A 22,706-nucleotide genomic window follows, 5' to 3' on the forward strand; every position below is an offset into this window, starting at 1 on the left:
TTTCTCTTACAACTCCTTTATAGCACTGAATATGTTGACTACCCACTTGAAACGTTCCTCCATCATTAGATTTCATGTTAATAGCCTGCATTCTTTCTTAGATGCAATGCTAAACAGAAAGCAGATATGATGATAGTCAAACATTCATGTTTAAGAAAGGCCCCCTCATGAACTGATCTTAAATAAGACATTTAGCTCCAATTTCCTTATCAGTAAAATGGGCATAATATTTACTTGCCTCGTGCATTAATTTATAATGCAGATAAATAAAATAATGGATCTGAAAATACCATAAAATATATAAAATATACAAAATACCTGAGTACGTTTCAGTAACCTGAAAACAGGATGCAGAAAAGTATATTAAAAGATTCTTGCTACTAAATCTGCTATTAAGTTCTAAAGGACCCCAAGCTTTGTGTCTGACCTAGAGGTTTTTCACTATTGCAAGGTTTCAAAGTGCCTTCACCAAGGTAGTACCACTCCTTGAGAGCTCTTGTCAGGAAGTTAAGAGACATTATACCAAAAACTCTAACCTACCTGGACTCACTTCAAAATGCAAAAATAAAATAAAATAAAATAAAAGGATTAGTTTGACTATATTGGGGTACTTTCATGTTTAAAATATTGTGGAAAATCAAAATATTAATGATACATCTTCACATATGCAAGCATGAAAATTGAATTGGCCCAATTGTGAGTAAGAGATATTACCAGTTCTAAAAAAAAATTTTTAAATTTTTAAAGAAACATTACCAGTTCTTGGAGAAGGGGCCCTTGCAATTTCTAAGGAGCATGGTTTTTTTGTAACGGCTATGTCCGTGAGATCACATAGAAAGTTCTCATTTTCTGAAGGAAATGTATCCAGAGAAGCAGATGGTACAATTTCCATAGTGTAATTCCTCTTCTTTGGATAGGACTCCTGAAAGGAAGGAGAAAAAATAAAAATAGCTTTGTGATAAAGACACAGCTTGTTTGATTTATAAAAACTAGAAAAGATAATCAGATTCATCGGTTCTTCCAAAAGTGAATAAGAGGTGCTGATTCATCTGTTTGAATAAGTTATGCCATCATGTAACCCCAATATCATCAGTGATCTTTCTAGAAGGGTCCTGACAGTTCGGTTCCCCTGAATTTATTACTGACATAGTAAAGTTCATGATCTCTTGTCATGATCTCTTTTTGTAGTATATGGCAATTTTCTAGTTGTGGCATAAATTGTTGCTTAACTAATCAATATTCATTCCCAAGACTCTGCTCCCTTGCCTGCTTCCTAGAGATAGCCAGAGACATGTAACTCAATTTTGGCCAGTTGGATGAAAGGGAGACTTCTGGGAAAATATTTTTTCCCCAGAGGAAAGACATGCAATGGGGCTTTTGTAGAGCTTGGCCATCCTCAAGTTCCTCTCTCTGGATGCAGTTTGGATGTCTGGAGGTCAGACAGGCATGTTGTGACCATAAGGCAATAAGCTTAAGATCAAAAAGATAACAGGCTAAGAATGCAACAGAAGGATAAAAAGAGCCTGGGACATTGATGATATCACTGAGTTACTGAAAGAGCCCCAGGACTAGTTAGTTACTCCAGGCTTCTTAAGTACAAATGTTCTTATATTGTTTGAGCCATTGCTAATAGGGTTTTTTGTCATTTAGAAGTAGAAGTATTCCCATATAACACACTAGTATTTTTTCTTTGTGAATACTGCTAACTAATATACTAAAGTTTCTCTTTTCAGGTTGGGATAAAACTAAGGTCCAATTCTATACTACTGATTATTTGATGTATTCTAAAAGTAGGAATTCATTTCATTTCACAAAATCTTAATTTCTTATACAAGGTATTAATTTGTCAACAAATATTTATTGGGCATCTGTCATATATACTTAGGACTATGCTAAGTGATAGAGATTTTTAAAAACTAATAAGATATAACCTTTGCCCTAAGAAAGCCCACAGTTTACTAGAGAAAAAAACATATCTGCATAATGAATTTCACAATTAATCATGGTTTTTGATGTTTTTTACCTTTACAAAGCATAATTATCAAAAGAAAAAGATAAATAAAAAAATAAATTCATTTTCAAAAAATCTTCCAAGATATATCCAAGTATTAGTAAAGATTTAATATAAGCTCCTATTTTTTCTATAGTGATATTTACAGTACTGTAGAGTAAGTATTCAAGGTCAGTGTAATTGCTTTCAGACCATACCAGACCCTTACACATCAGAGAGTCAATTATGTTCACTCTATCCTATTGAAAGCAGGAAATTGGGAGTAATTTATTTTTAACAACAAAGGGTGACAAAGTAGAAAGCATCCGGAGGAAAGCAATCAAGATGGTGTATGATTTAAAACCATGTCACAGATGAAATGATGAAAGGACCTGCAATGTTCTATCCTGGAGAAGCCTTACAGCAGCATAATAGTTTTCTCAACATATTTGAACAGCTATCTCTAAAGAGCTATCCCACAAAGCAGCGAAAGGGGAAAAGCTGCTGTGGTAGATTTATTCCGAAGTTCTTAAAGGCAGAACAACGACCAATGTTTGTAAGTCAAAAGGGGCAAATTTGAATCAATAAAAAAAACAATGTTCTATGAATAATATTGGTTACCTTTTAAATAAAAATGCACTAATTTAACAGTAGCTGAAAAATACACTATAAAGCAACAGAAGAAACTCCTCATTACTGGAACTCTTTCAGTAGAATGATCTATTGATAAAATTATCTATAAAACACATTGTAGGGGCGCCTGGGTGGCTCAGTCAGTTAAGCATCTGCCTTAGGCTCAGGTCATGATCCTTGGGTCCTGGGATCAAGTCCCTCATTGGGCTCCCTGCTCAGCCGGGAGCCTGACTCTCCCTCTACACACTCCCCTCCCCCGACCCCCGCTCATGATCTCTCTCTAACTCTCTCAAATAAGTAAGTAAATAAATCTTAAAAAAAAAATCCCACACATTGTAAAGTGAATATATCAGATGACTGTAAATTCCATGAAGGCTAGAATTTGTCTTGATCACCACTCTGTCCCCAGAATCTAGTACAAGTCCTACCACATAGTAGGTGTTCAATAGATACTTACTGATCAACTGAATATTCTCTAATGCCCTTTTTAACAAATTCTAATTACTAGCTAGGGAAATTATTATTCCTTGTTCAGATATAAATACTTTGCTTTTTAGTTTGGTTATTATTACTGTTTACTGTTATTGCTTTCTGTTTTGCATATCAAAAGTGAAAAACCTGAGATTATGAAAATAAGATTATAAAGAGTCATGAAAAAAGTCTCTAGTTTAAACCCTAGTTCATCCTAAAGTCAGAACAACCTGTTAATCAGAACAACCCATTCTTCATGGATTTGGTTAGATTGAAATTGTAGTCTGTTTGTAAAGAAATACAAAGACTTAATGGCCTTGAAAAAATACTCTGAAATTTAACCACACAGGATGAATTACTTTGCTGTCCCCTTAAAAATGAAGTATATTGTTTATTACAGAAATATTAGAAAATATAAAGAAAGAGAAAAAAATCACATGAAAATGCAGCATGCTCAGATAATTAATAGTATCATTTTGGTGTATATCCTCCCAGACTGCTTCCCTCTGTAAATGTGTGTATGTGTGGACATGCGGGGGTGTGTAAAGGAAAGAAAAAAAAATATTTTAAACAACAGTGAAGTGCACCCTCTTCTGCTTCCGAAGAAAGTGCAATTACTTCTAATCGAAGTCTACAGTACACAGTTTCCTTATGGAAAGTGAGAGTCCCAAGGGAAGATGGTGAAACAAAGATAGCAAAACAGTGCTTTCTTATTCAACTATTTCATACTGTCGAAAAAAAAGGTACACTTAACAAAATATCTGATTAGTATCCCTCAAAAGAGGATGGATATGTGATAGAATAAAATAATAAAATGAATCAGTGCGTGTGCACTACTCAGTCTAGAACATTACCTTTGAAACCCACCCCTTCCCACCTGTGTCCCCCTTTCCAGTCCCTCTCCCTCCGTCCCTAACCAGGGCTAACTCCTGTTCTGAACTTCATGTTTATAATTCCTTGGATTGTTATCGAAATTTAACTATATATGTAAGTATCAATAAAGAATTGTTTCATACTATATGCTTTTGAATTTCATAAGATAGTATAAAATATTATTGCTCTTCTATGATTTTTTCAATCACTATTATGTTTCTGAGTTTCATTTATTTTCAATGTGGTATAGGAGTTCACTGTATAGGTATACAATAATTCACTTACAGATTTTCCTGACAATGGACTTTTAAACATTTCCTAGGTATTGTGTTATTAAGAACAATTTGCTAGTAACATTTCTGAACATGTCTTTTGGTACAAGTAACCAGGGTATGTAACTTATCCTAGTAGACATGGGACAGAGAGTCAAGAATAGACACAAAGTGAGAAAAATGAATGAAATAAAAAGTTCTACAGATACAGGAGTTTGCAGCAAGAGGTGATCATGAGAACCAAGACTGGATATCCCGTAGCTTCTATAGAAATCTTGAGGAGGACATTGCATTTTCCCACCCAAAGTGGGATGAAGAGATTTTTCTATAAATCCTATATGAAGATGTTATATATAAATATGTATATGTATTATATGTAATGCTTTATAATCTGATATAGATTTACTTCTAATAATGCATTGCAAACAAGTTGCAATTACAAATATGTATCTACATGATAAATCTAAGGTTAAGTCTCAATATACACATGGTCCTGATTTATTTAGTTAATCCAATCATATTGAAATTTCAATGTTTTCCTTTTAAGGGAACATTCTTGTGCATGTACCTTTGTTTACATGTTCAACTATTTCTTTTGAAATAGAATTCCTGGTATTTTGATAGGGATTGCATTGAACGTGTATATTGCTTTGGGTAGCATAGACATTTTAACAATATTTGTTCTTCCAATCCATGAGCATGGAATGTTTTTCCATTTCTTTGTATCCCCCTCAATTTCTTTCATACATGTTCTATAGTTTTCAGAGTACAGATCCTTTATCTCTTTGGTTAGGTTTATTCTTAGGTATCATGACTTTTGGTGCAATTGTAAATGGGATCAATTCCTTAATTTCTCTTTCGTCTCATTGTTAGTGCACAGAAATGCAACTGATTTCTGTGCATTGATTTTATATCCTGCCACATTGCTGAATTCCTGTACGAGTTCTAGCAATTTTGGGGTGGAGTCCATCTGCGAAGAGTGAAAGTTTGACTTCTTCTTTGCCGATGTGGATGCCTTTTATCTCTCTTTGTTGTCTGATTGCTGAGGCTAGGACTTCTAGTACTATGTTGAACAACAGTGATGAGAGTAGACATCCTTGTTGTGTTCCTGACCTCAGGGGAAAGCTCTCAGTTCTTCCCCATTGAGAATGATATTTGCTGTGGGCTTTTCATATATGGCTTTTATGATATTGAAGAATGTTCTCTCTATCCCTACACTGCAGAGAGTTTTAATCAGGAAAGAATGCTGTATTTTGTCAAATGCTTTTCCTGCATCACTCTGGAAAGCAGTATGGAGGTTCCTCAAAAAGTTAAAAATAGAGCTACCCTACAATCCAGCAATTGCACTACTAGGTATTTACCCAAAGGATACAAACATAGTGTTCTGAGGGGGCACCTACACCCCAATGTTTATAGCAGCAATGTCCATAATAGCCAAAATATGGAAAGAGCCCAGATGCCCATCGACAGTTGAATGGATAAAGAAAATGTGTTGTGTGTGTGTACATATATATACACATACACAATGGAATATTATTCAGCCATCAAAAAGATGAAATATTACTATTTGCAACCATGTGGATAGAACTAGAGGGTATTATGCTAAGCAAAATAAGTCAATCAGAGAAAGACAACTATCATGTGATCTCACTGATATATGGAATTTAGAAACAAGACAGAGGATCATAGGACAAGGGAGGGGAAAATAAAATGAGACAAAATCAGAGAGGGAGGTAAACGATAAGAGATTCTTAACTATAGGAAACAAACTGAGGGTTGCTGGAGGGGAGGTGGGTGAGGGTTGGGGTAACTGGGTGATGGGCATTAAGGAGGGCACTTGATGTAATGACCACTGGGTGTTATATGCAACTGATAAATCACTAAACTCTACCTCTGAAACTAATAATACACTATATGTTAATTAATTGAATTTAAATTTAAAAAAAAAGAAACAGAATTCCTGTGGCAACAGGTTTATACCATACACTTACATTTAATTGAATCTGTTTCTGGACTTTCTAATTGCTTCCATATGTCAATCTATTCTAGTACCAGAATCACACTGTTTTGCTTACTAAAACCTTAAAATTAATTTTACTATCTGGTAGGATAAGTCTCTCCTCATGTTCATCTCTGTCAAAGCATTCATGATTAACCTCATGTTTATTTTTTAAAAGATTCTCATTTTTCCTCAATGCCATACACAGTCAATCTCCAAGTCCCTTACTTCATCAATGAATTATACTTCAAATACATTCATTTCTCTCCACTCCTGCTACCACCCTAGTCCAGGTCACCACTGTAGCTCACTTGAACTGCTAGAACAACTTCGTAACTAGTCTCTGCCTCCACTCCTGCTCTTCTCCCAACTAATTCACTTTCAAACACTAGCATGAGGTTACTAAGAGTAAGTCATGTAAAAATCAACTCATTTATTTTCATCATAATTTTGAGAAAGAATCATAAAAGGTTCTAGTCATAGTACATGATGATTTTTTTTAAACATTTAACATGGTCTCTCATGATATCTCAGAGTTTCTATATTGAGTGATTTCATTAGATGCATTAATGATCCAGCCCAGATGTCCATCAAGATCAGAAAGAATAAACCAGAGGTTAAACATAATCCCATTAATCTATAAGATAAATCCAGTTAATTTCTAAAGACATGCTTGTCTAGCACCTAGCAAAGTGCCATGTTCATAGTAGGACTCTATCAATATATGCTAAAAATAAATACATAAAATAGTATTTCAGTTAGTATTTTAAGGCTTGTATCCTCCACTAGAATTCAAGAGCCACAGAGGCAAGGACCATGACTATCTTTTTCATATAGTATGCACTTAATAAATATTTGTCAAATGAATGAAGTCTGAAAAAAATGTCATTCAAAAACTAGCACAGATTCAAATCACTGTAAGAACAACTTATACTTGTGAGGTGTTTTATAGTCTGCAAAGTGAATAGTATTTCATTTACCCAGATGATTCTTTTTTAGCCCTCACAAACAGCCTATCAATGTTATTATTATCTCCATCCAGAAACTAAGGCTTGGAATTCTTTAGTGACTTGTCCAATATTAAGTATCTGGTTAATGGAAGTTTCAGGACTCCCACTGAGGTCTTGTGACAGCTAATCTAGTGTTTATACTATTGTATCAGATATGAAGGGACTATGACAAGATCTTCATTGTCAGAACGAAGGGAAAGAAAAATCTCCATACATTATCAGGTAATATATAACCCTGCCAACTTCCTAACCTTTGCAAGCCCTCTTACTTACGGTGGGAAACCTGGATTTTGGTATACAGGTTAATTGCCAACATACTTTTGATGATAAATCCTGGTAATGGACCAGAGGGATTAAAAGAACTGGCCCAACAATTTGTGACTCACCTTCAAGGCTTCATTGTAGCTAGTCTAGCAAAACTGGGCTCCAATTTGGTTAGCAGTCTTTGCTTTTTTTCTTGATATTTAGCCTCTACCTTTATTCAAATGCCTGGCTAATGGATCCCAGACTTGTTTCTGTTCTCGATATTTTAATAATAGTAACATACTGGGCACCTGGGTGGCTCAGTTGGTTAAGCTACTGTCTTCAGCTCAGGTCATGATCCCAGGGTCCTGGGATCTAGCCCCACACTGGGCTCCCTGCTCAGCGGGGAGCCTGCTTCTCCTCCCTCTGCCACTCCCCCTGCTTGTGTTCTCTGGCTCTCTCTGGCTCTCTGTCAAATAAATAAATAAAATCTTTAAAAATAATAACAATAACAACAACAACATACCTACAACTGCGTTCTCTGTCTTGGTCTTTGCCAGTTCTCTTCTGAGGAGAGATAATGTCCTAATGATGTCCTGTCCCTGAATCCTGAACAGGCCCCTAAGGCCCTAAATGCCTAACTTCACAGCTCCTGAGGGAATGTCTGGCTTTGATACTTAGACTTACTTAGTCAGCTTCATCCTACCTGCTATAGTTAATTGTGCAATGTGTGGACAAAACAATACTTCTTCAAAAAGATGCATACTAAGAGCATTGAATAAATTAATAGGACATATGCCCCCCCCCAAAGAAAAACAAACAGGAGTAATAAGACATCTACATAACATGCTTTCATATGTTGTTTACACTATGCTCCTATAAAAGTTTAAAATCACCAGTGGTAGGCTAAATCTAACAATTCAAACTTTATTAGTGATTAAATATGAGGCCCTATGGTTTAGCACAGAAATTAGTTATCAAAATTCAGCATGAGGGTATATAGATTAGCAATACCATGAAAAAAGAATTAGGAGTACAGCTGACAGTATGAGTGACAGTATAATATACTAAAAACATAATGTAACATTGGCTGATTCAACACAAGTATGATATTTAGTCTACCAAATGTGACAGCTCTCCCTTCTTCTGTGCTAATTAGAATTGGGAATTATCCAGTTTAGTAATCACATAAAAGATAGGCTAACTGTATCATGTTGACCATCCTTGTAAGGTGGTACGAGATTTTATTCAACAAAAGGACCAAAGGATACTTGGCCTTCTGACTTACGAAGAACCTTGGCAACAACCAGGGGCTCAGGGTATGGGCACGATTTTTTCTCAAATGTAGCAATGATGTGACTCTTTATCAGAAATAAGGCTACCTTACAGGCTTTTCTAGATTACTAGAGCATCTTTGTGAACATGCCTCTTAACATAGCTCTGTTCGGGGCACCTGGGTGACTCGGTTAAGCGGCTGCCTTCAGCTCAGGTCATGATCCTGGGGTCCTGGGATCGAGCCCCAGGTCTGGCTCCCTGCTCAGCAGAGAGCCTGCTTCCCCCCTCCCTCTGCCTACCTCTCTGCCTACTTGTGCTCTCTCTCTATCTCTCTGTCAAATAAATAAATAAAATCTTAAAAAAACAAAAAACAAACAAACAAAAAAACATAGCTCTATTCTTAACCACCTGGGGGAAATGGAAGCAGCTTAACCAATCCTGCAGTGAGACCATACCTAGTCCCCTCAACCTGGTACTGAGGCCTCCGTTAGAAAAGGTGCAAAGATGAAATGGACTGTTTCCTCCGGACATGGATAAGAAAAGTTTGAGTATCAAACTCATGTCATATGAGAAAAGATAAAAGAGGAAAAGGTATAGGGAAACATTTATCACAAGTATTTGAAAAGTAGAAGAGTGATTAGAATTATTCTCCATGGCTAAGAGGGTAGAAAGAGTATAGATGGAGAGATGATAACAAGGAGACAAATTTCAGCTCAGAATGAGCTTTCTAACAATTAGAGCACTGCAGTATGATGAAATTGGCTGCCTAGCAGGTAGCAGGTTCTAAGCCACTGGAAGTCTTTAAGCCTAGTCTGATCAACACAAGGCATCTCTTAAGAATAGAAGATGGTGATTTGACTTAGATGAGTTTTAAGACGTTAGGCAAATAAGACAAGGAGAATAGAAGTGTTGGCTTAGTACTATGATAAGCTACCTGCATACTTTAGCTGCTTCCTGAATCCTTTTTCTAACAATGGGAGCAGTAATACTAACACAAGAGAGTGTGGGTTTATGGCTCTTTCAAAGTTAGAGATGATTCACCATTCCAAATGACTCAAAATAGGTAAAAGCTTTTGGAAGTGGCCTTATTGCTCTAGTGTCTCACAATATCAAGAAAATTATCCCCTAAAGACTTACAATGACATTCAAATATGGAAGGATACACTATAAATATAGAATAATAAAAGAATAATAATGAGAGACTTTGGTGGGAGGGAAGAAGGAGTGACAGCAAGACATCCCTAGGGAAAGGAACGTTGATGATGGTGGTAGGCACTACAATGGCCTCTCAAAGATGTCCACATTCTAATCCCCAGAACCTGTGAATATATGTTACCTGGCAAAAGGGACTTTGCAGATATGATTAAGTTAAGAATCTTGAGATGGGGAGATCATCCTGGATTATTATGGTCATTGTAAGTGAAAGAGAGAAGAGTCAGTGTTAGGGTGATACAATGTGAGAGATTTGACTAGCCATTGCTGGCTTTGAAGGTGAAAGGCAGCCATGAGCCAAGGAATGGGCACAGCTCATAGAAACTAGAAAAGGCAAGAAAATAGATTCTCCCCTAGAGTCTCTAGAAAGAAACACAGCCTTACCAACACCTTGAATTTAGCCCAGCGGGACCCATTTTGAACTACCAGAACTGTAAAATAATGTATTTGTGTTTTTTTAAGCCACTAAGTTTGTGGTAATTGGTTCCTGCAGTAATGGAAAACTGATACAATAACCCGGCAGAAGGCATCACAAAGGGAGGCAACAGAAACTATTAAGGACTGAGAGACAGACATTAAAATTAAACTCCAATGGAAAAATATACCTTGTTACATTATGATATGATTCAATATTTTAAAAATAGTGATTCTTTCACTTTCACTTAGTCTTACATTTAATGCAATAATATTGCAATAGAGTTTCCCTCCTACTGCATCTTGGATCTTGACAAGTAATCGTAAAGTACATCTGGAAAAATAAATGTGTGACAATAGCCAGGTATCAATTTGAAAAGAGAAAAGTAATGGAGGGGGTGGAGATCAGCCTTTAGCGGATATTTAAATAAATTGTAAATGGTCCTGGTGCAATAATTGAAAGGCAAGAGAAGAGAGAATTTTAAAAAACAAAGCTCCAATACTTGTAGAAATTTATTATATTATGAAGGTGGTATTTCAAATCAGCAAGAAAACAATGGGTTATATAATAATTGCCAGTGAGATACTGACTATTCACTTGGAAAGAAATAATAAAGCTGGATGAATATTTCATTCCTTATACCAAAATAAATTACAGATATTTAAATAATAATTAAATACCCTTATAAGAATAATCTTAAAATAGTAATGAACTTTGAACAGGAGCTATAACCAGACATATATAATCAGAGCTGTAGAGAACAAGATTGATGAATTTGAGTACATACAAATATTAACTTTTTATCAAACCACTAAAATATAAAAATATAAGGGACAAATGACAGATTTGGGAAAATTCTTTGACACATATGACAAAGAACTAATATCTTTATTATTTAAAGAGAATTACAAATTGAGATGAAAGAGATCATCAACCTAAGGGGAAAAGTGGACAAAGGATAGGAGTAGTTGATAAGAAACAGCTAGAAATTTCTTATATGAAAAGATGCTTGATCTCACTTATAATTAAATGTATACATAAATTAAAGTAACACATGATATACCATTCTTGATCAAATTGCTATAGATAATACACAGTGTTAATGAGGGTTTCGAAAAATGGGTACCATTTTTGAAGTGTATATTGGTATCAAACCTCTCTCCAGCTAATTTGTCAATTGTTACAAGAGACCTGTAGAAAGCAGATCTTTAGATAGCATCAGTTTTTGGACTTTTGCCACATTAAAATTTTTCTTCCTTTGCCTGGGAACAGATGGGATTGATAAACCACCATTATTATTCCTAAAACATCATGGTACTGTAGGGCACTATTTATATGAATTGCATAATTGCCACTCATACTTCCTAAAAAATTATGTGCACTTGCTACTTTTAATCCTTGTATCAAATAATGAAATGTTTGTGTGTGTGTGTGGGGGGGGGGGTGACGTAGAGGGAAGCTTGCTTCTTATGAAGCCTCTCTCATGAATGAAAGAAGTTGTAATGAGTATTGATCATTTAAGTTGTAAATGGTTGTCAGGATATTCTTCCCCTTTAGAAAGTGTTACCAATTAATGTCCATGGATCTTGACTCTTAGTTGAGCTTCTCTTGATCAGTTACTTCAAAGTTGGAGGTGTCAATTAAGATTTGAAACCACAGCAGAAATGTCAACAGGAAAGTGTTGAGAAACCAGTGTGGGTACTACCTAACAATGTCACTTTGGATATACTATTGGTTGTGTTATGTCTCCCCAAAATTCATGGATCAAAGTCCTAACCCCCACTACCTCAGAATGTGATCATATTTGGATATAAGGTGGATACAGATGTAATTAGTTAAATTAAGATGAAGTCACTAGGGTGAGTCCCTAATCCAGTAACTGGTGTCCCTATAAAGAAGGGAAATTAAGAGACAGACACATACACAGGGAGGACACCATGTGGAGACTGGAGCTATGTTGCCACAATCCAAGGAATGCTGAAGACTGCCATCAGACCACCAGAAGCAAGGGGAATGGCATGGAACAGTTTCTCTCTCACAGCACTAAGAAGGAACCAACCCTACTGATAATCCTGATTTTGGACTTCTAGCCTCTAGAACTGCAAGAAAATGGGTTTCTGTTGTTTAAGCTGTGCAGTTTGTGATACTTTGTTATGGCAGCCCTAGCAAACTAATACAAGGGTTAAAAAGAATATATAAAAGGAACTGTTTGAAAGAAAAAAAAAAAAACTTCTAACATCTTTTTTAGTGTTCTAAAATTTTTACTCCTTGGAAAATAACTACTGATTAACTAGGAACAAGCAAGGAAAAGAGGATTATCTCTGTTCTTGATAAAATTCCCAAAAGTGTATAAAAATTTTAAATGCACATGCTCTTTGACACAGGAATTTTACTTCTAGAAATCTTTCCTATAATTAAACCTATGAATACAAATAAAAATGTACATATAAGGATGTATCCTGAAGCATTGTTTAGAATATTAAAGGACTGGAAATTATTTTTAGATTATCATTAAAAGACTGTTTAATAAATAAATATCATTCATACAAGGAGGCAATGTAGTATAATGCAAAGGTCCACAGATCTTAGACTACATAAAATCCACGTGGACCATTTGTTAATAATTCAGACTTGTTACTCTCCCCCAAATTTTTACTAAATCAGAATCTCTGACAGTGAGCTGGAAATCTATGTTTTACAAGCTTCCCTGGTCATATTGATGCAATTGGTTGGTGAAATATACTTGAAAAACACTGGAAAAATAGTTAAAGACCGTGGAAACAAAATCCCAGCTCTGTCATTTTCAGCAAACTTGTTTTGGCAAAGATTAGAATACTAACAGTAACTACTTAAAAGGGTTGTTGGTGACTATGAATGAGATGATAAAATTATTGAAATAAATTTGAAATAAAATGAAATGAATTTTATAAAGTGCTTAATAAAATGCCTTAGTATAGTGCCTAAAAGCTCAATAATTGTAGCCATTATTACTATTTAGTCATTCAAAAAATGAGATAAATGTGTAGGTACTGATATTTTCAGTTAAAACAAAGGAAAAAATATATAATGTATGTTCACATTGTGCAAAAAGAAAGTATGTACACATATATTTGTGTGGAATATTTCTGGAAGGAATGATTTAAAACTTGGTGATCAACACTGGGGAAGAAGACCATATTCTCTTTTGTTTTGCTTGATCTTTTTAAAAACTATATATACATGCTATTTTCAGGAAAAAGAAGTTCTGTGAGTCTAAATACCACCTGAGGAAGGTGATGATACCACTTCAAATATAAATGAACTTTAATTTTTATTTCTGGTGCTATTATGTAGAAATTTGCATATCCCAGGTGAAATTGAAGATGGTGAAATCTCAAGAATAATCTCCTTAATAAATCAACAAATGCAACTGAAAACACACCAAATGCCAAGCAAAACTAAATAGGGATGAGCTCTGTATGAAGCCTCAGTAAAAGACCTAGATAATCTACATAAGAAGTCAAAAGAAATAGAGTGTATTTCACCAAAACAAGATGAACAAAGAGAAAAGTGCATCATATGAAGAAACCTTGAAGCTAAAATACTAAGTACATTGTCCATGAAGCATTACTTATAGTCAAAAAAGAGAAGAAAAAAATAAAATAAAGAAACCAAAATTATTTATATAAAAGATTTTCTTTACAATGTGAGGAGTCCAAAGCCTCATATTTTTTTGGAAAGAGGCAGAAAGCAAATTATTAGAAAAATAGATAAACACTGAATAGATGAACTAAAAAACTGAATATTCAAGCATAAGTAAATGAACAGGTTCACAGCTAGAGACAAACTATGTCAAGCTGTTAGAAAAATAACTGAGACTTAACTTAAATATTGGGAAGACAAAAGACATCACCAGATTCCTAAGAACAAAATGCTGGATTTGATGATGAAATTGCACAGCCATGTGTTAATGTTGGTTGGTCTGGTAATGGTGAGGGGTCCTGGGTAACTACTGTTAACTAGGCTTGGAGCATTTACTTGAATAGCCCCCAGACTCCCATTCCTGACTCCACTCTATTTTTACACAAAGCAAAGGGATTTTTACCATTTTGAATAATAATACGTTTTTAAATGTAAAAATTTTTACAAACCCCTTTATGATAATAGGATTAATTTAGTAATTTAGGGAGTACAACAAATGACTTCCTCATTTCCTGACCAAGTTATAGATAAGAGTCCCAGGGATGACAAATCTTTTCTGTAAAGGGCCAAAGAGTAAATATTTTAGGCTTTTCAGGCTGTATGATCTCTGTTACGACTACTCAGTGCTACTGTTGTAGCAGTAAAACAAACACACACAATATGTAATTGGAAGAGCTGTCCCGATTTGGCCTACAGTGGGTCAAATTTGGCCCAAAGACCACAGTTAGCCAACCTGTGAATAAAACAAAGGACTCACACAAATGGATTAAAATATCAACTAGGTTAGTGACATAGCAGATACTAGAAAATGTGGCTTAAGTGCAAGGCAATATAGGCTTCCTATTACTATATTCCAAAATTTGATAGACTAGCATCAGGTCTCCCAAGCCTGAATAGCTACTAAGCTTAATTGCACATCCTATCTGCAGGCAAGAAGATCACAAAAAGAATTAGTTACACGTGCTCAGTTTCTGCTCCCAAATTTATAAATCAATTAACTCCCCTGAGGAGTAAGTAGGAGTAGATAAAAGCCCAGTTAAACTAATCAAAGTCTCCCCACCTGAAAATATGAAGCAAAAAGAAAGGAACCCTCATTTTCTGCCCAACTCCAAAAGGTAAGTTATATTTTTAGGATTTGTTGTTTGAAAAAAATACATGAGCAAAATGAAGCAATAAATTTCCATTTTATTAATCACAGCAAAACTGTGCATTTAATAATAATAAATATAGATATGGAAATGTAAGATCTATTATTTATGTAATCTACAAACAAGGCTTGGTGCCTGTGTGATATTACAAGCCTTTTATAGTACCTCCATAGAATGGTCCAGTTTGAGATCTATAGCTTCATATCATTCCTAAAAAGTAGATATTATAGCCCCAGATAATAATATTATTAGAAGACAATAATAATCATCCAATAAATATTTGTTGAATAAAAATATGAATTTTATAAGAATTATTCCTTTTTTAAAAAAGATTTATTTATTTACTTTTAGAGGGAGAGAGAGCATGAGCGGAAGGGTCAGAGGAAGAAAGAGAATCTCAAGCAGACTCCTGCTGAGTGCGGAGCCTGACATGGAGCTTGATCTCAGGACTCTGAGATCATGACCCGGAGATCACGACCCTGAGATCACAACCTGAGTCAAAACCAAGAGTCGGACACTTAACCGACTGTGCCAACCAGGAGCCCCAAGAATTATTCTATTTTTTAAAGCTTCCAATGCCTCCCCAAAAATACCTTTCGACACAAACCCTGTGCTCCCTAAAGGCTGATGTAGGCAGTAGCTCTCATTCTGAATGTCACATTCCTGCTTCAGCCTTTTTGCTTATGTTACTGCCATTCCTTCTAAGGACTAGGGAGCTCTTCTAGACCCATAGAGATTCTTTACTTTCACAACCAATCATAAAATTCTATTTAGTCCATGAAGCATTTCAAGACTACCCCTGCCTATTTGGCTTTCTTTCTTCTGTGAATCTAAAAACAATAGTAATACTCTGTATAGATAATTGAGTATCTCATGACACACTAGATTTTCAGATTCTATATTCAGACTTGGTATTTATGTTGTTAGCTACTTCTAAATTCTTTCTTCCCAGAGAGCAAGTAATTCCATATAGTGCTTTTTTTGTATGTTTCATAGAACTCAATACAGCACAATTCTTGCACAGAGTAGATTCTCAGAAATTTTTAAAAATATATTAAATGATTGAATCAATCAATTTTAAAAAAAGAATGAATAAATAAATAACATAAATAACCAATATTAAGAAAAATTAAGCCTTAAGAATACAGTGGACAACTTGAATGGCCTCCCAAAGCTTTCCCATCTCTGTGTTATTTTAACAGAAACTTTAATTATAAGAAAATGTTTTTGCAATCATTTACTTCTCTACTCACAGAGACAAGTAAAATAACATCATAATTTATGTTATTTTAACTTCCAAACAAAGGTAACATCATAATTTATTTTTGTTATTTTAGCTTCCAAATGAAGGTAAGTGATACAAATCTGTGACTTAATGCTTTAAAAGATCTAGAAGAGCACAAATATTGATGAGTAATATAATTATTTAAAATACTGAAGACTATGGTACAACAGCAATATGGAAATAGGTACTGCTATCTCTAGGTTCAGCCTTGTTAGAAGTATATACAGAAGTGAACAACTGAATAAGAAAAAGGTTATTAAAGACTCCAGAAAGCTGACTTTGATCTCACATAGGAATTAATATTTCTCAATTATATAAAGTGATCATTTCATTAATAATCATCTCATTTTTCATTTATTGCTTTCTCTCCTCAAGGACTATGGAAGAATAAAGGAGGGAAATCATTTGGAAAATAATGATGACCCACATGCTGACAAAAAAAGCTTTGTGTTCTAAGTACAAGTAGTGCTTGAACCCAGGACTCTCTTATTTATAAATATGCACTATTAATACACATTCAAAGCTGTGAAACTATCGTTTCTACACACCATAATTAAACTCCATTAATACAAAACCTTAGAATTCTTACATCTGCTCTCCCAGAGAATTACATGTTAGAAAAGTAAGTTAACATAATAAACATTTTGGAATATCTTTAGACTAAAAAAAACAAAACAAAACCAAAAAAACCTTTCCTTCTTTTTCTAAGTAATGTGATTTAAGAGGCCTCTTGATATTTAGCTTTGATAGCCTAAAACCCTGGCTTTTTAATTTAATTTAATTTTATTTTATTATGTTATGTTAGTCACCATACATTACATCATTAGTTTTTGATGTAGTGTTCCATGATTCATTGTTTTCATATAACACCCAGTCCTCCATGCAGTACGTGCCCTCCTTAATACCCTGGCTTTAATAACCAACACCTATTCATTTAATATTTATGATCATCGTTCTGCAAGAAGCTTAAGAGACTGTTAGTTAAATGATGGGATCTATAAGATGTCAAAATAAAAATTTGCCACTTGTCTGCTTTTCAACCATCTTCATTACTATTACTCTACCAGCATCTCCGCAAAAGCAGAGTGGCAACATTTATATCTTTTGAAGCTCCTTTACTTCCTTGCTCCTCAGACCCATCCATCATCACCAAGTTGCATGAGTCACCCTTGCAGTTCTATGTCCATAGCTGTCATGTTAAGCCAGGCCTCAACACCACACAGTGTAAATTATTGCCACTGTCTCTGAACTCATTTCTCTTTTTGTACAGCTTCATTTCATTCTATGCACAACCATTAGAATAATCTTCAAACATCATTATCCTCCCATTATTCAAGACCCAAAAACTAAGTACCTTCCAAACGCTTTTTATTCAAAACAAAACTCTCAGCTTAGCGTTCAACTCACCAATTTCATCTGCTTACTGCACCTTCCATCAACTCTATGCCAGCACTCTTCTGAGTTCATCTGCTTATTAATTCATCTTAACACTGAATTTGAACATGAGTTACTCCTCTCCTCTTTTAAAGGCCAGTGAAGAAGCACTTCTGGAAGAAGTAACGATCTCCAAAAATCCACTCCTCCATAAAAGCAATAAAAATACTCACAAAAACTTGTCAAAATCAACTTTTTTAGAACTCTGGAAATTAAAAACTTACAACAATGTATGTTACAAATAAATCTGGAATTTATTCCAGAAAAATGAGTAGAATCTTTGTACAATGAGCATTGTGACATTTTAACTTATTCCATTCATATCTCCCTTTCCCCAGTTCTATAGTGAGAAAACTAGCAGTCTCATAATAATAGTAAATCTTAAAGCCAGCAGCCTAGAAGCCACCGGCAGAGAGGAGAGGGGAGCTGAATGTGTTCAAAGCACTACAAACATCCTCACATCCAAAGAGAATTCTCAAGACTTAACATGTTCAGCAGCCCTTTTGAAAAAGGCCCATTTAATTAATTGTAATTATAGAATTGTAAGGTTAATTGTAATTATAGAATACCCCCCAAAATAACAAAAAACAAAAGTATAAGAAACATGAAGGGAATTAAGATGGTAAACTGAAAATATCTATTTAACACAAAGGAAGGCAGTAAATGAGGAAAAGAAAAACAAAAAAGATGTGACATATAGAAAGCAAATAGTAAAATGGCAGACATAAGTCCTACTTTATTGGTAATTAAATGTAAATGGATTTAGTACTCCAAAAAAAAGGCAGATATGGGCAGAATAGACTTTTTAAAAATAATCCAATTATATACTATCTACAAGAGACATACTTTTATATTCAAGGACACAAATAGGCTTAAAGTAAAAAGCTGGAAAAAGATACACCATGCAAACAGTAAGCAAAAAAAGCCAAAGTGGCTATACAGTTGACCCTGAACAATATGGGGGTTAGGGAAACTGACCCCTGGTGCAGTCAAAAATCCGCATGTAACTTTTGACTTCCCCAAAACTTAACTACTAATAGTCTACTCTTGACCAAAAGCCTTACTAATAACATAGTCAATTAACACATATTTTGTATGTTTTATGTATCATACACTGTATTCTTACAACAAAGCAAGCTAGTGAAAAGAAAATGTTTTTAAGAAAATCACAAAGAAAATACATTTACAGTATTGTATTGTAAAAAATCCATATATGAGTGAACCCATGCAGTTCAAACCCATGGTGTTCGAGGGTCAACTGTACTAATACTGAACAAAAGAAACTTTCAGACAGAAATTGTTACTAGAGATTTTTTAAAAGGACATTTTATACATTTGTAAAGATAAAATGGTCAATCAGGAAGACACAACATATATAAACATATATACACCTCACAACAAAGCCCAAAACACATGAAGTAAACACTGATGGAATTAAAGGGAGAAATAAACAGTTCAATAATAATAGTTGGAGAATTCAATACTCCACTTTCAATAATGCATAGAAGAATTTTGCAGCAGATCAACAAGCAAATAAAAGACTTGAATAGCACCATAAACCAAATAAATCTGACAAACATCTATAGAACATTCTACCAAACAACAGAATACACATTCTTCTCAAGTGCACATGGAACACTCTCCAGGACAGACTTTATGTTAGACCATAAAATAAGTCTCTATAAATTTTAAAGGACTGAAATGATACAAAATATGTTCTTGGACCATGAAAGAATGAAATTAGAAATCAATAAAGGAAGGAAATTGGAAAAGTCACAAAAGTGGGAATTAAAAAACACATTTCTAAATAACAAGTGAGCCAAAGAATAAATCACAAGGGAAATTAGAAAATACTTCTAGATAAATAAGAAAAAATCCCACAATATCCCCAAAATGCAGATAAAGTAGTTCTTAGAGGGAAATTCATAGTTGTAAACTTATAATTAAAAAAAGAAAGATCTCAAATCAATAACATAATCTTCAGAGTACAGAAACCAGAAAAAAAAGGGGGGGACCCAAAACAGGCAAAAGTAATGAGATAACAAAGACTAGATGAAATGAAAATAGAGAATAGAAAAACAATAGAGAAAATCAATAAAACCAAAAGCTGGATCTTTGAGAAGATCAACAAAATTGACAATACTTTAGCTAGACTGACCAACATAAAAGAGACAAGACTCAAATTACTAAAATCAGGACTGAAAGAGAAAAGAGCAATATCAACCTCACAGAAATAAATAGGCTTATATGAGAATAATATAAGAACTCTACGATAACAAATTAAGTAACCTAGATGAAATGAACAAATTCGTAGAAAGATACTAACTACCATAATTGACTAAAGAAGAAATAGAAAATGTGAGTAGATCGGTAACTAGTAAAGAGATATAATTAGTAATTTTCAAAATTGCCATAAATATAAGGCCAGTTCCAGATGGCTTTCATGGTGAATTCTACCAAACATTTAAAGAAGAGTTAATACCGTTTCTTCACAAACTCTTTCAAAGTACTAAAAGGAGCAATCCGCATAATGAAAAAGCAACCCATGGAATAGAAGAAAATATTTTCAAACCATACATTTGATAAAAGGTTAATATCCAAAATATACAAAAAAAAAAAAAAAACCCAAAAACCTCATACAACTCAGTAGCAAAAAAACAAATACCCAATCTAAAAACGAGCAAAGGACCTGAATAAACATTTTTCCAAGAATATGCACAAATGGCCAACAGGTACATGAAAAGGTGCTCAACATCACCAATCATCATAAAAATACAAATCAAAACCATAATAAGATAGCACCTCACACCTGTTAGAATGGCTATTATCAAGGTTAGAGACGATTTGGAGGAAAGGGAACCCTTGTGCAGTGTTAGTAGGAATATAAATTGGTTCAGCCCCTATGTAAAACAATATGGAGGTTCCTCAAAAAAATTAGAAAAATAGAACTACCATATGACCCAGTAATATCATTTCTGGGTATTTTTCTAGAGAAAACAAAATCACTATCTCAAAAGATATCTGCACGCCATGTTTGTTGCAATATTATTTATAATAGTCAAGATATGGAAAAATCTAAGTGTCTGTGGACAGATGAATAGATAAAGAAAATGTGAGGGGCGCTTGGGTGGCTCAGTCGGTTAACTGTCTGACTCTTGATTTTGACTCAGGTCATGAACTCAGGGTCATGAGATTGAGGCCCACCTGGGGCTCTGCGCTCAGCAGAGAGACTATTTGGGATTCTCTCTCCCTCTCCCTCTGCCCTTCCTGCCCTCCCAAATAAATAAATAAATAAATCTTTAAAAAAAGAAGAAAATGTGAGGTATATAGGAAGAGATAGAGTTAAAAGATAAACTGACATATTTTAAACATTTTAGAGGTTTATTTGAGCAAAAATCCATTCTAACCAGGCAGCACCAAACCAGAAGTTGTTTAAAGTGCTCTACTGAGCAAAACTTGGGGAGACTTTTATAGAAAAGAGCAGAAGAAAAGTAAGGGAATTATTGATTAACTATAGCTTAAAGTCTAGTTTGCTATTGGTCATTGGTTGTCCTTAGGTATCAATTTCATAACCTTGAGGCATTTATAGGCTTAGATTTTGGTTTGCTTACAAAGGTTGCCATGGCATTAGAGCTACCTCAGTCTAATGGCCTCCTTGTATAATTAATTTAAATAAATATATATCATGGAATATTATTTAGCCATAAAAAAAGAAAATTCTGCCATTTCCAACAACATGGATAAATCTTGAGAGCATCATGCTAAGTGAAATTGGACAGAGAAAGACAAATACTGTATGATCTCACTTATATGTGGAATCTAAAAAAACCAAAGTCATAGAAACAGTGTAGACTGGCATAACTGGGTATTAGAGGAATTTAATGTATTATATAAACCTAAGATGAGCAAAATGTGTTTTTCTCCCCCAAACCATGAAAGGAAGAACTATTAGAATGAAGTTTAGACACTAAGAATTATAACTGTATTCATAACAGAAAATAATATATCTATATAAAATCACATAATTTATTAAGGAGAGTAATTTTAGAACTCCCAAATTGTTGTGTGAAGAATTTACTTTTTTCTCACAATACTTAGAATCTCTGAACTGTTCTGATTGTCTCTGGAACAGTGACCTGAGCCTCACTTATGTATGCAACAAAATCACAGAATCATATTATCCAAAAATGCCTGATTTCCTTTCCAAAGGTCGTTTTCAATTGGGCAGAGAAAACCAGCAACTACTTCTGTTTATGAATCTATAACAAACAGTTTTTCAACAACTTACAATTTCAAGATTTATGGACACAGAGACATTTATTTTCTAAGTTACTCATGGACAGTTTAGCTATATAAATGATAACCAAACTCAGCTTTGGCTTTATGATAAAAAAAAAAAAAGATACTTAAAAATTCAGTTAAGAATCTCTGTGAAATAACTAAGAAGTTATTCTTAGAGCTCAGATACTATAAATGTATTCCTTAAAAAATCTATATTATGTGCCTGACGCTGAATTTTATAAAAATTAAAAGAGTAAAACTATCAAAAACTAAGAACATGGGACTAATAGTCACAGAGTTAAATACTATCACTGGTAACATAAAAGCAAACTTACTGCCAAATTCCCCTACCTAAATAGTATGGCCTTCAATAGTTCACTAATAGAAAAGAATATAAAAAGCAGTTACTCCAACAAGAAAAAGCATGGCACTGATAGGATAAATTCATCACTGAACTGTATTTCCAAGAGCAGTTATAATGTAT

At 34.3% G+C, this 22,706-nt stretch overlaps 1 protein-coding gene across 13 annotated transcripts in view; it reads right to left on the minus strand.

The window, feature by feature from the left end:
• Positions 1-22,706, minus strand: part of ANKS1B (ankyrin repeat and sterile alpha motif domain containing 1B) — a 1,095,895-nt gene that overhangs the window by 708,875 nt on the left and 364,314 nt on the right. For all 13 annotated transcript variants that reach the window (XM_032416344.1, XM_032416343.1, XM_032416340.1 and 10 more), the window contains exon 10: positions 757-922. In XM_032416344.1, coding sequence (XP_032272235.1) covers positions 757-922 — 166 coding nt within the window. The remainder of the gene's footprint in view (positions 1-756; positions 923-22,706) is intronic.

The sequence above is a fragment of the Phoca vitulina genome, unplaced genomic scaffold (genome assembly GCF_004348235.1).
Source record: "Phoca vitulina isolate PV1807 unplaced genomic scaffold, GSC_HSeal_1.0 scaffold19, whole genome shotgun sequence".
NCBI lineage: Eukaryota > Metazoa > Chordata > Mammalia > Carnivora > Phocidae > Phoca > Phoca vitulina.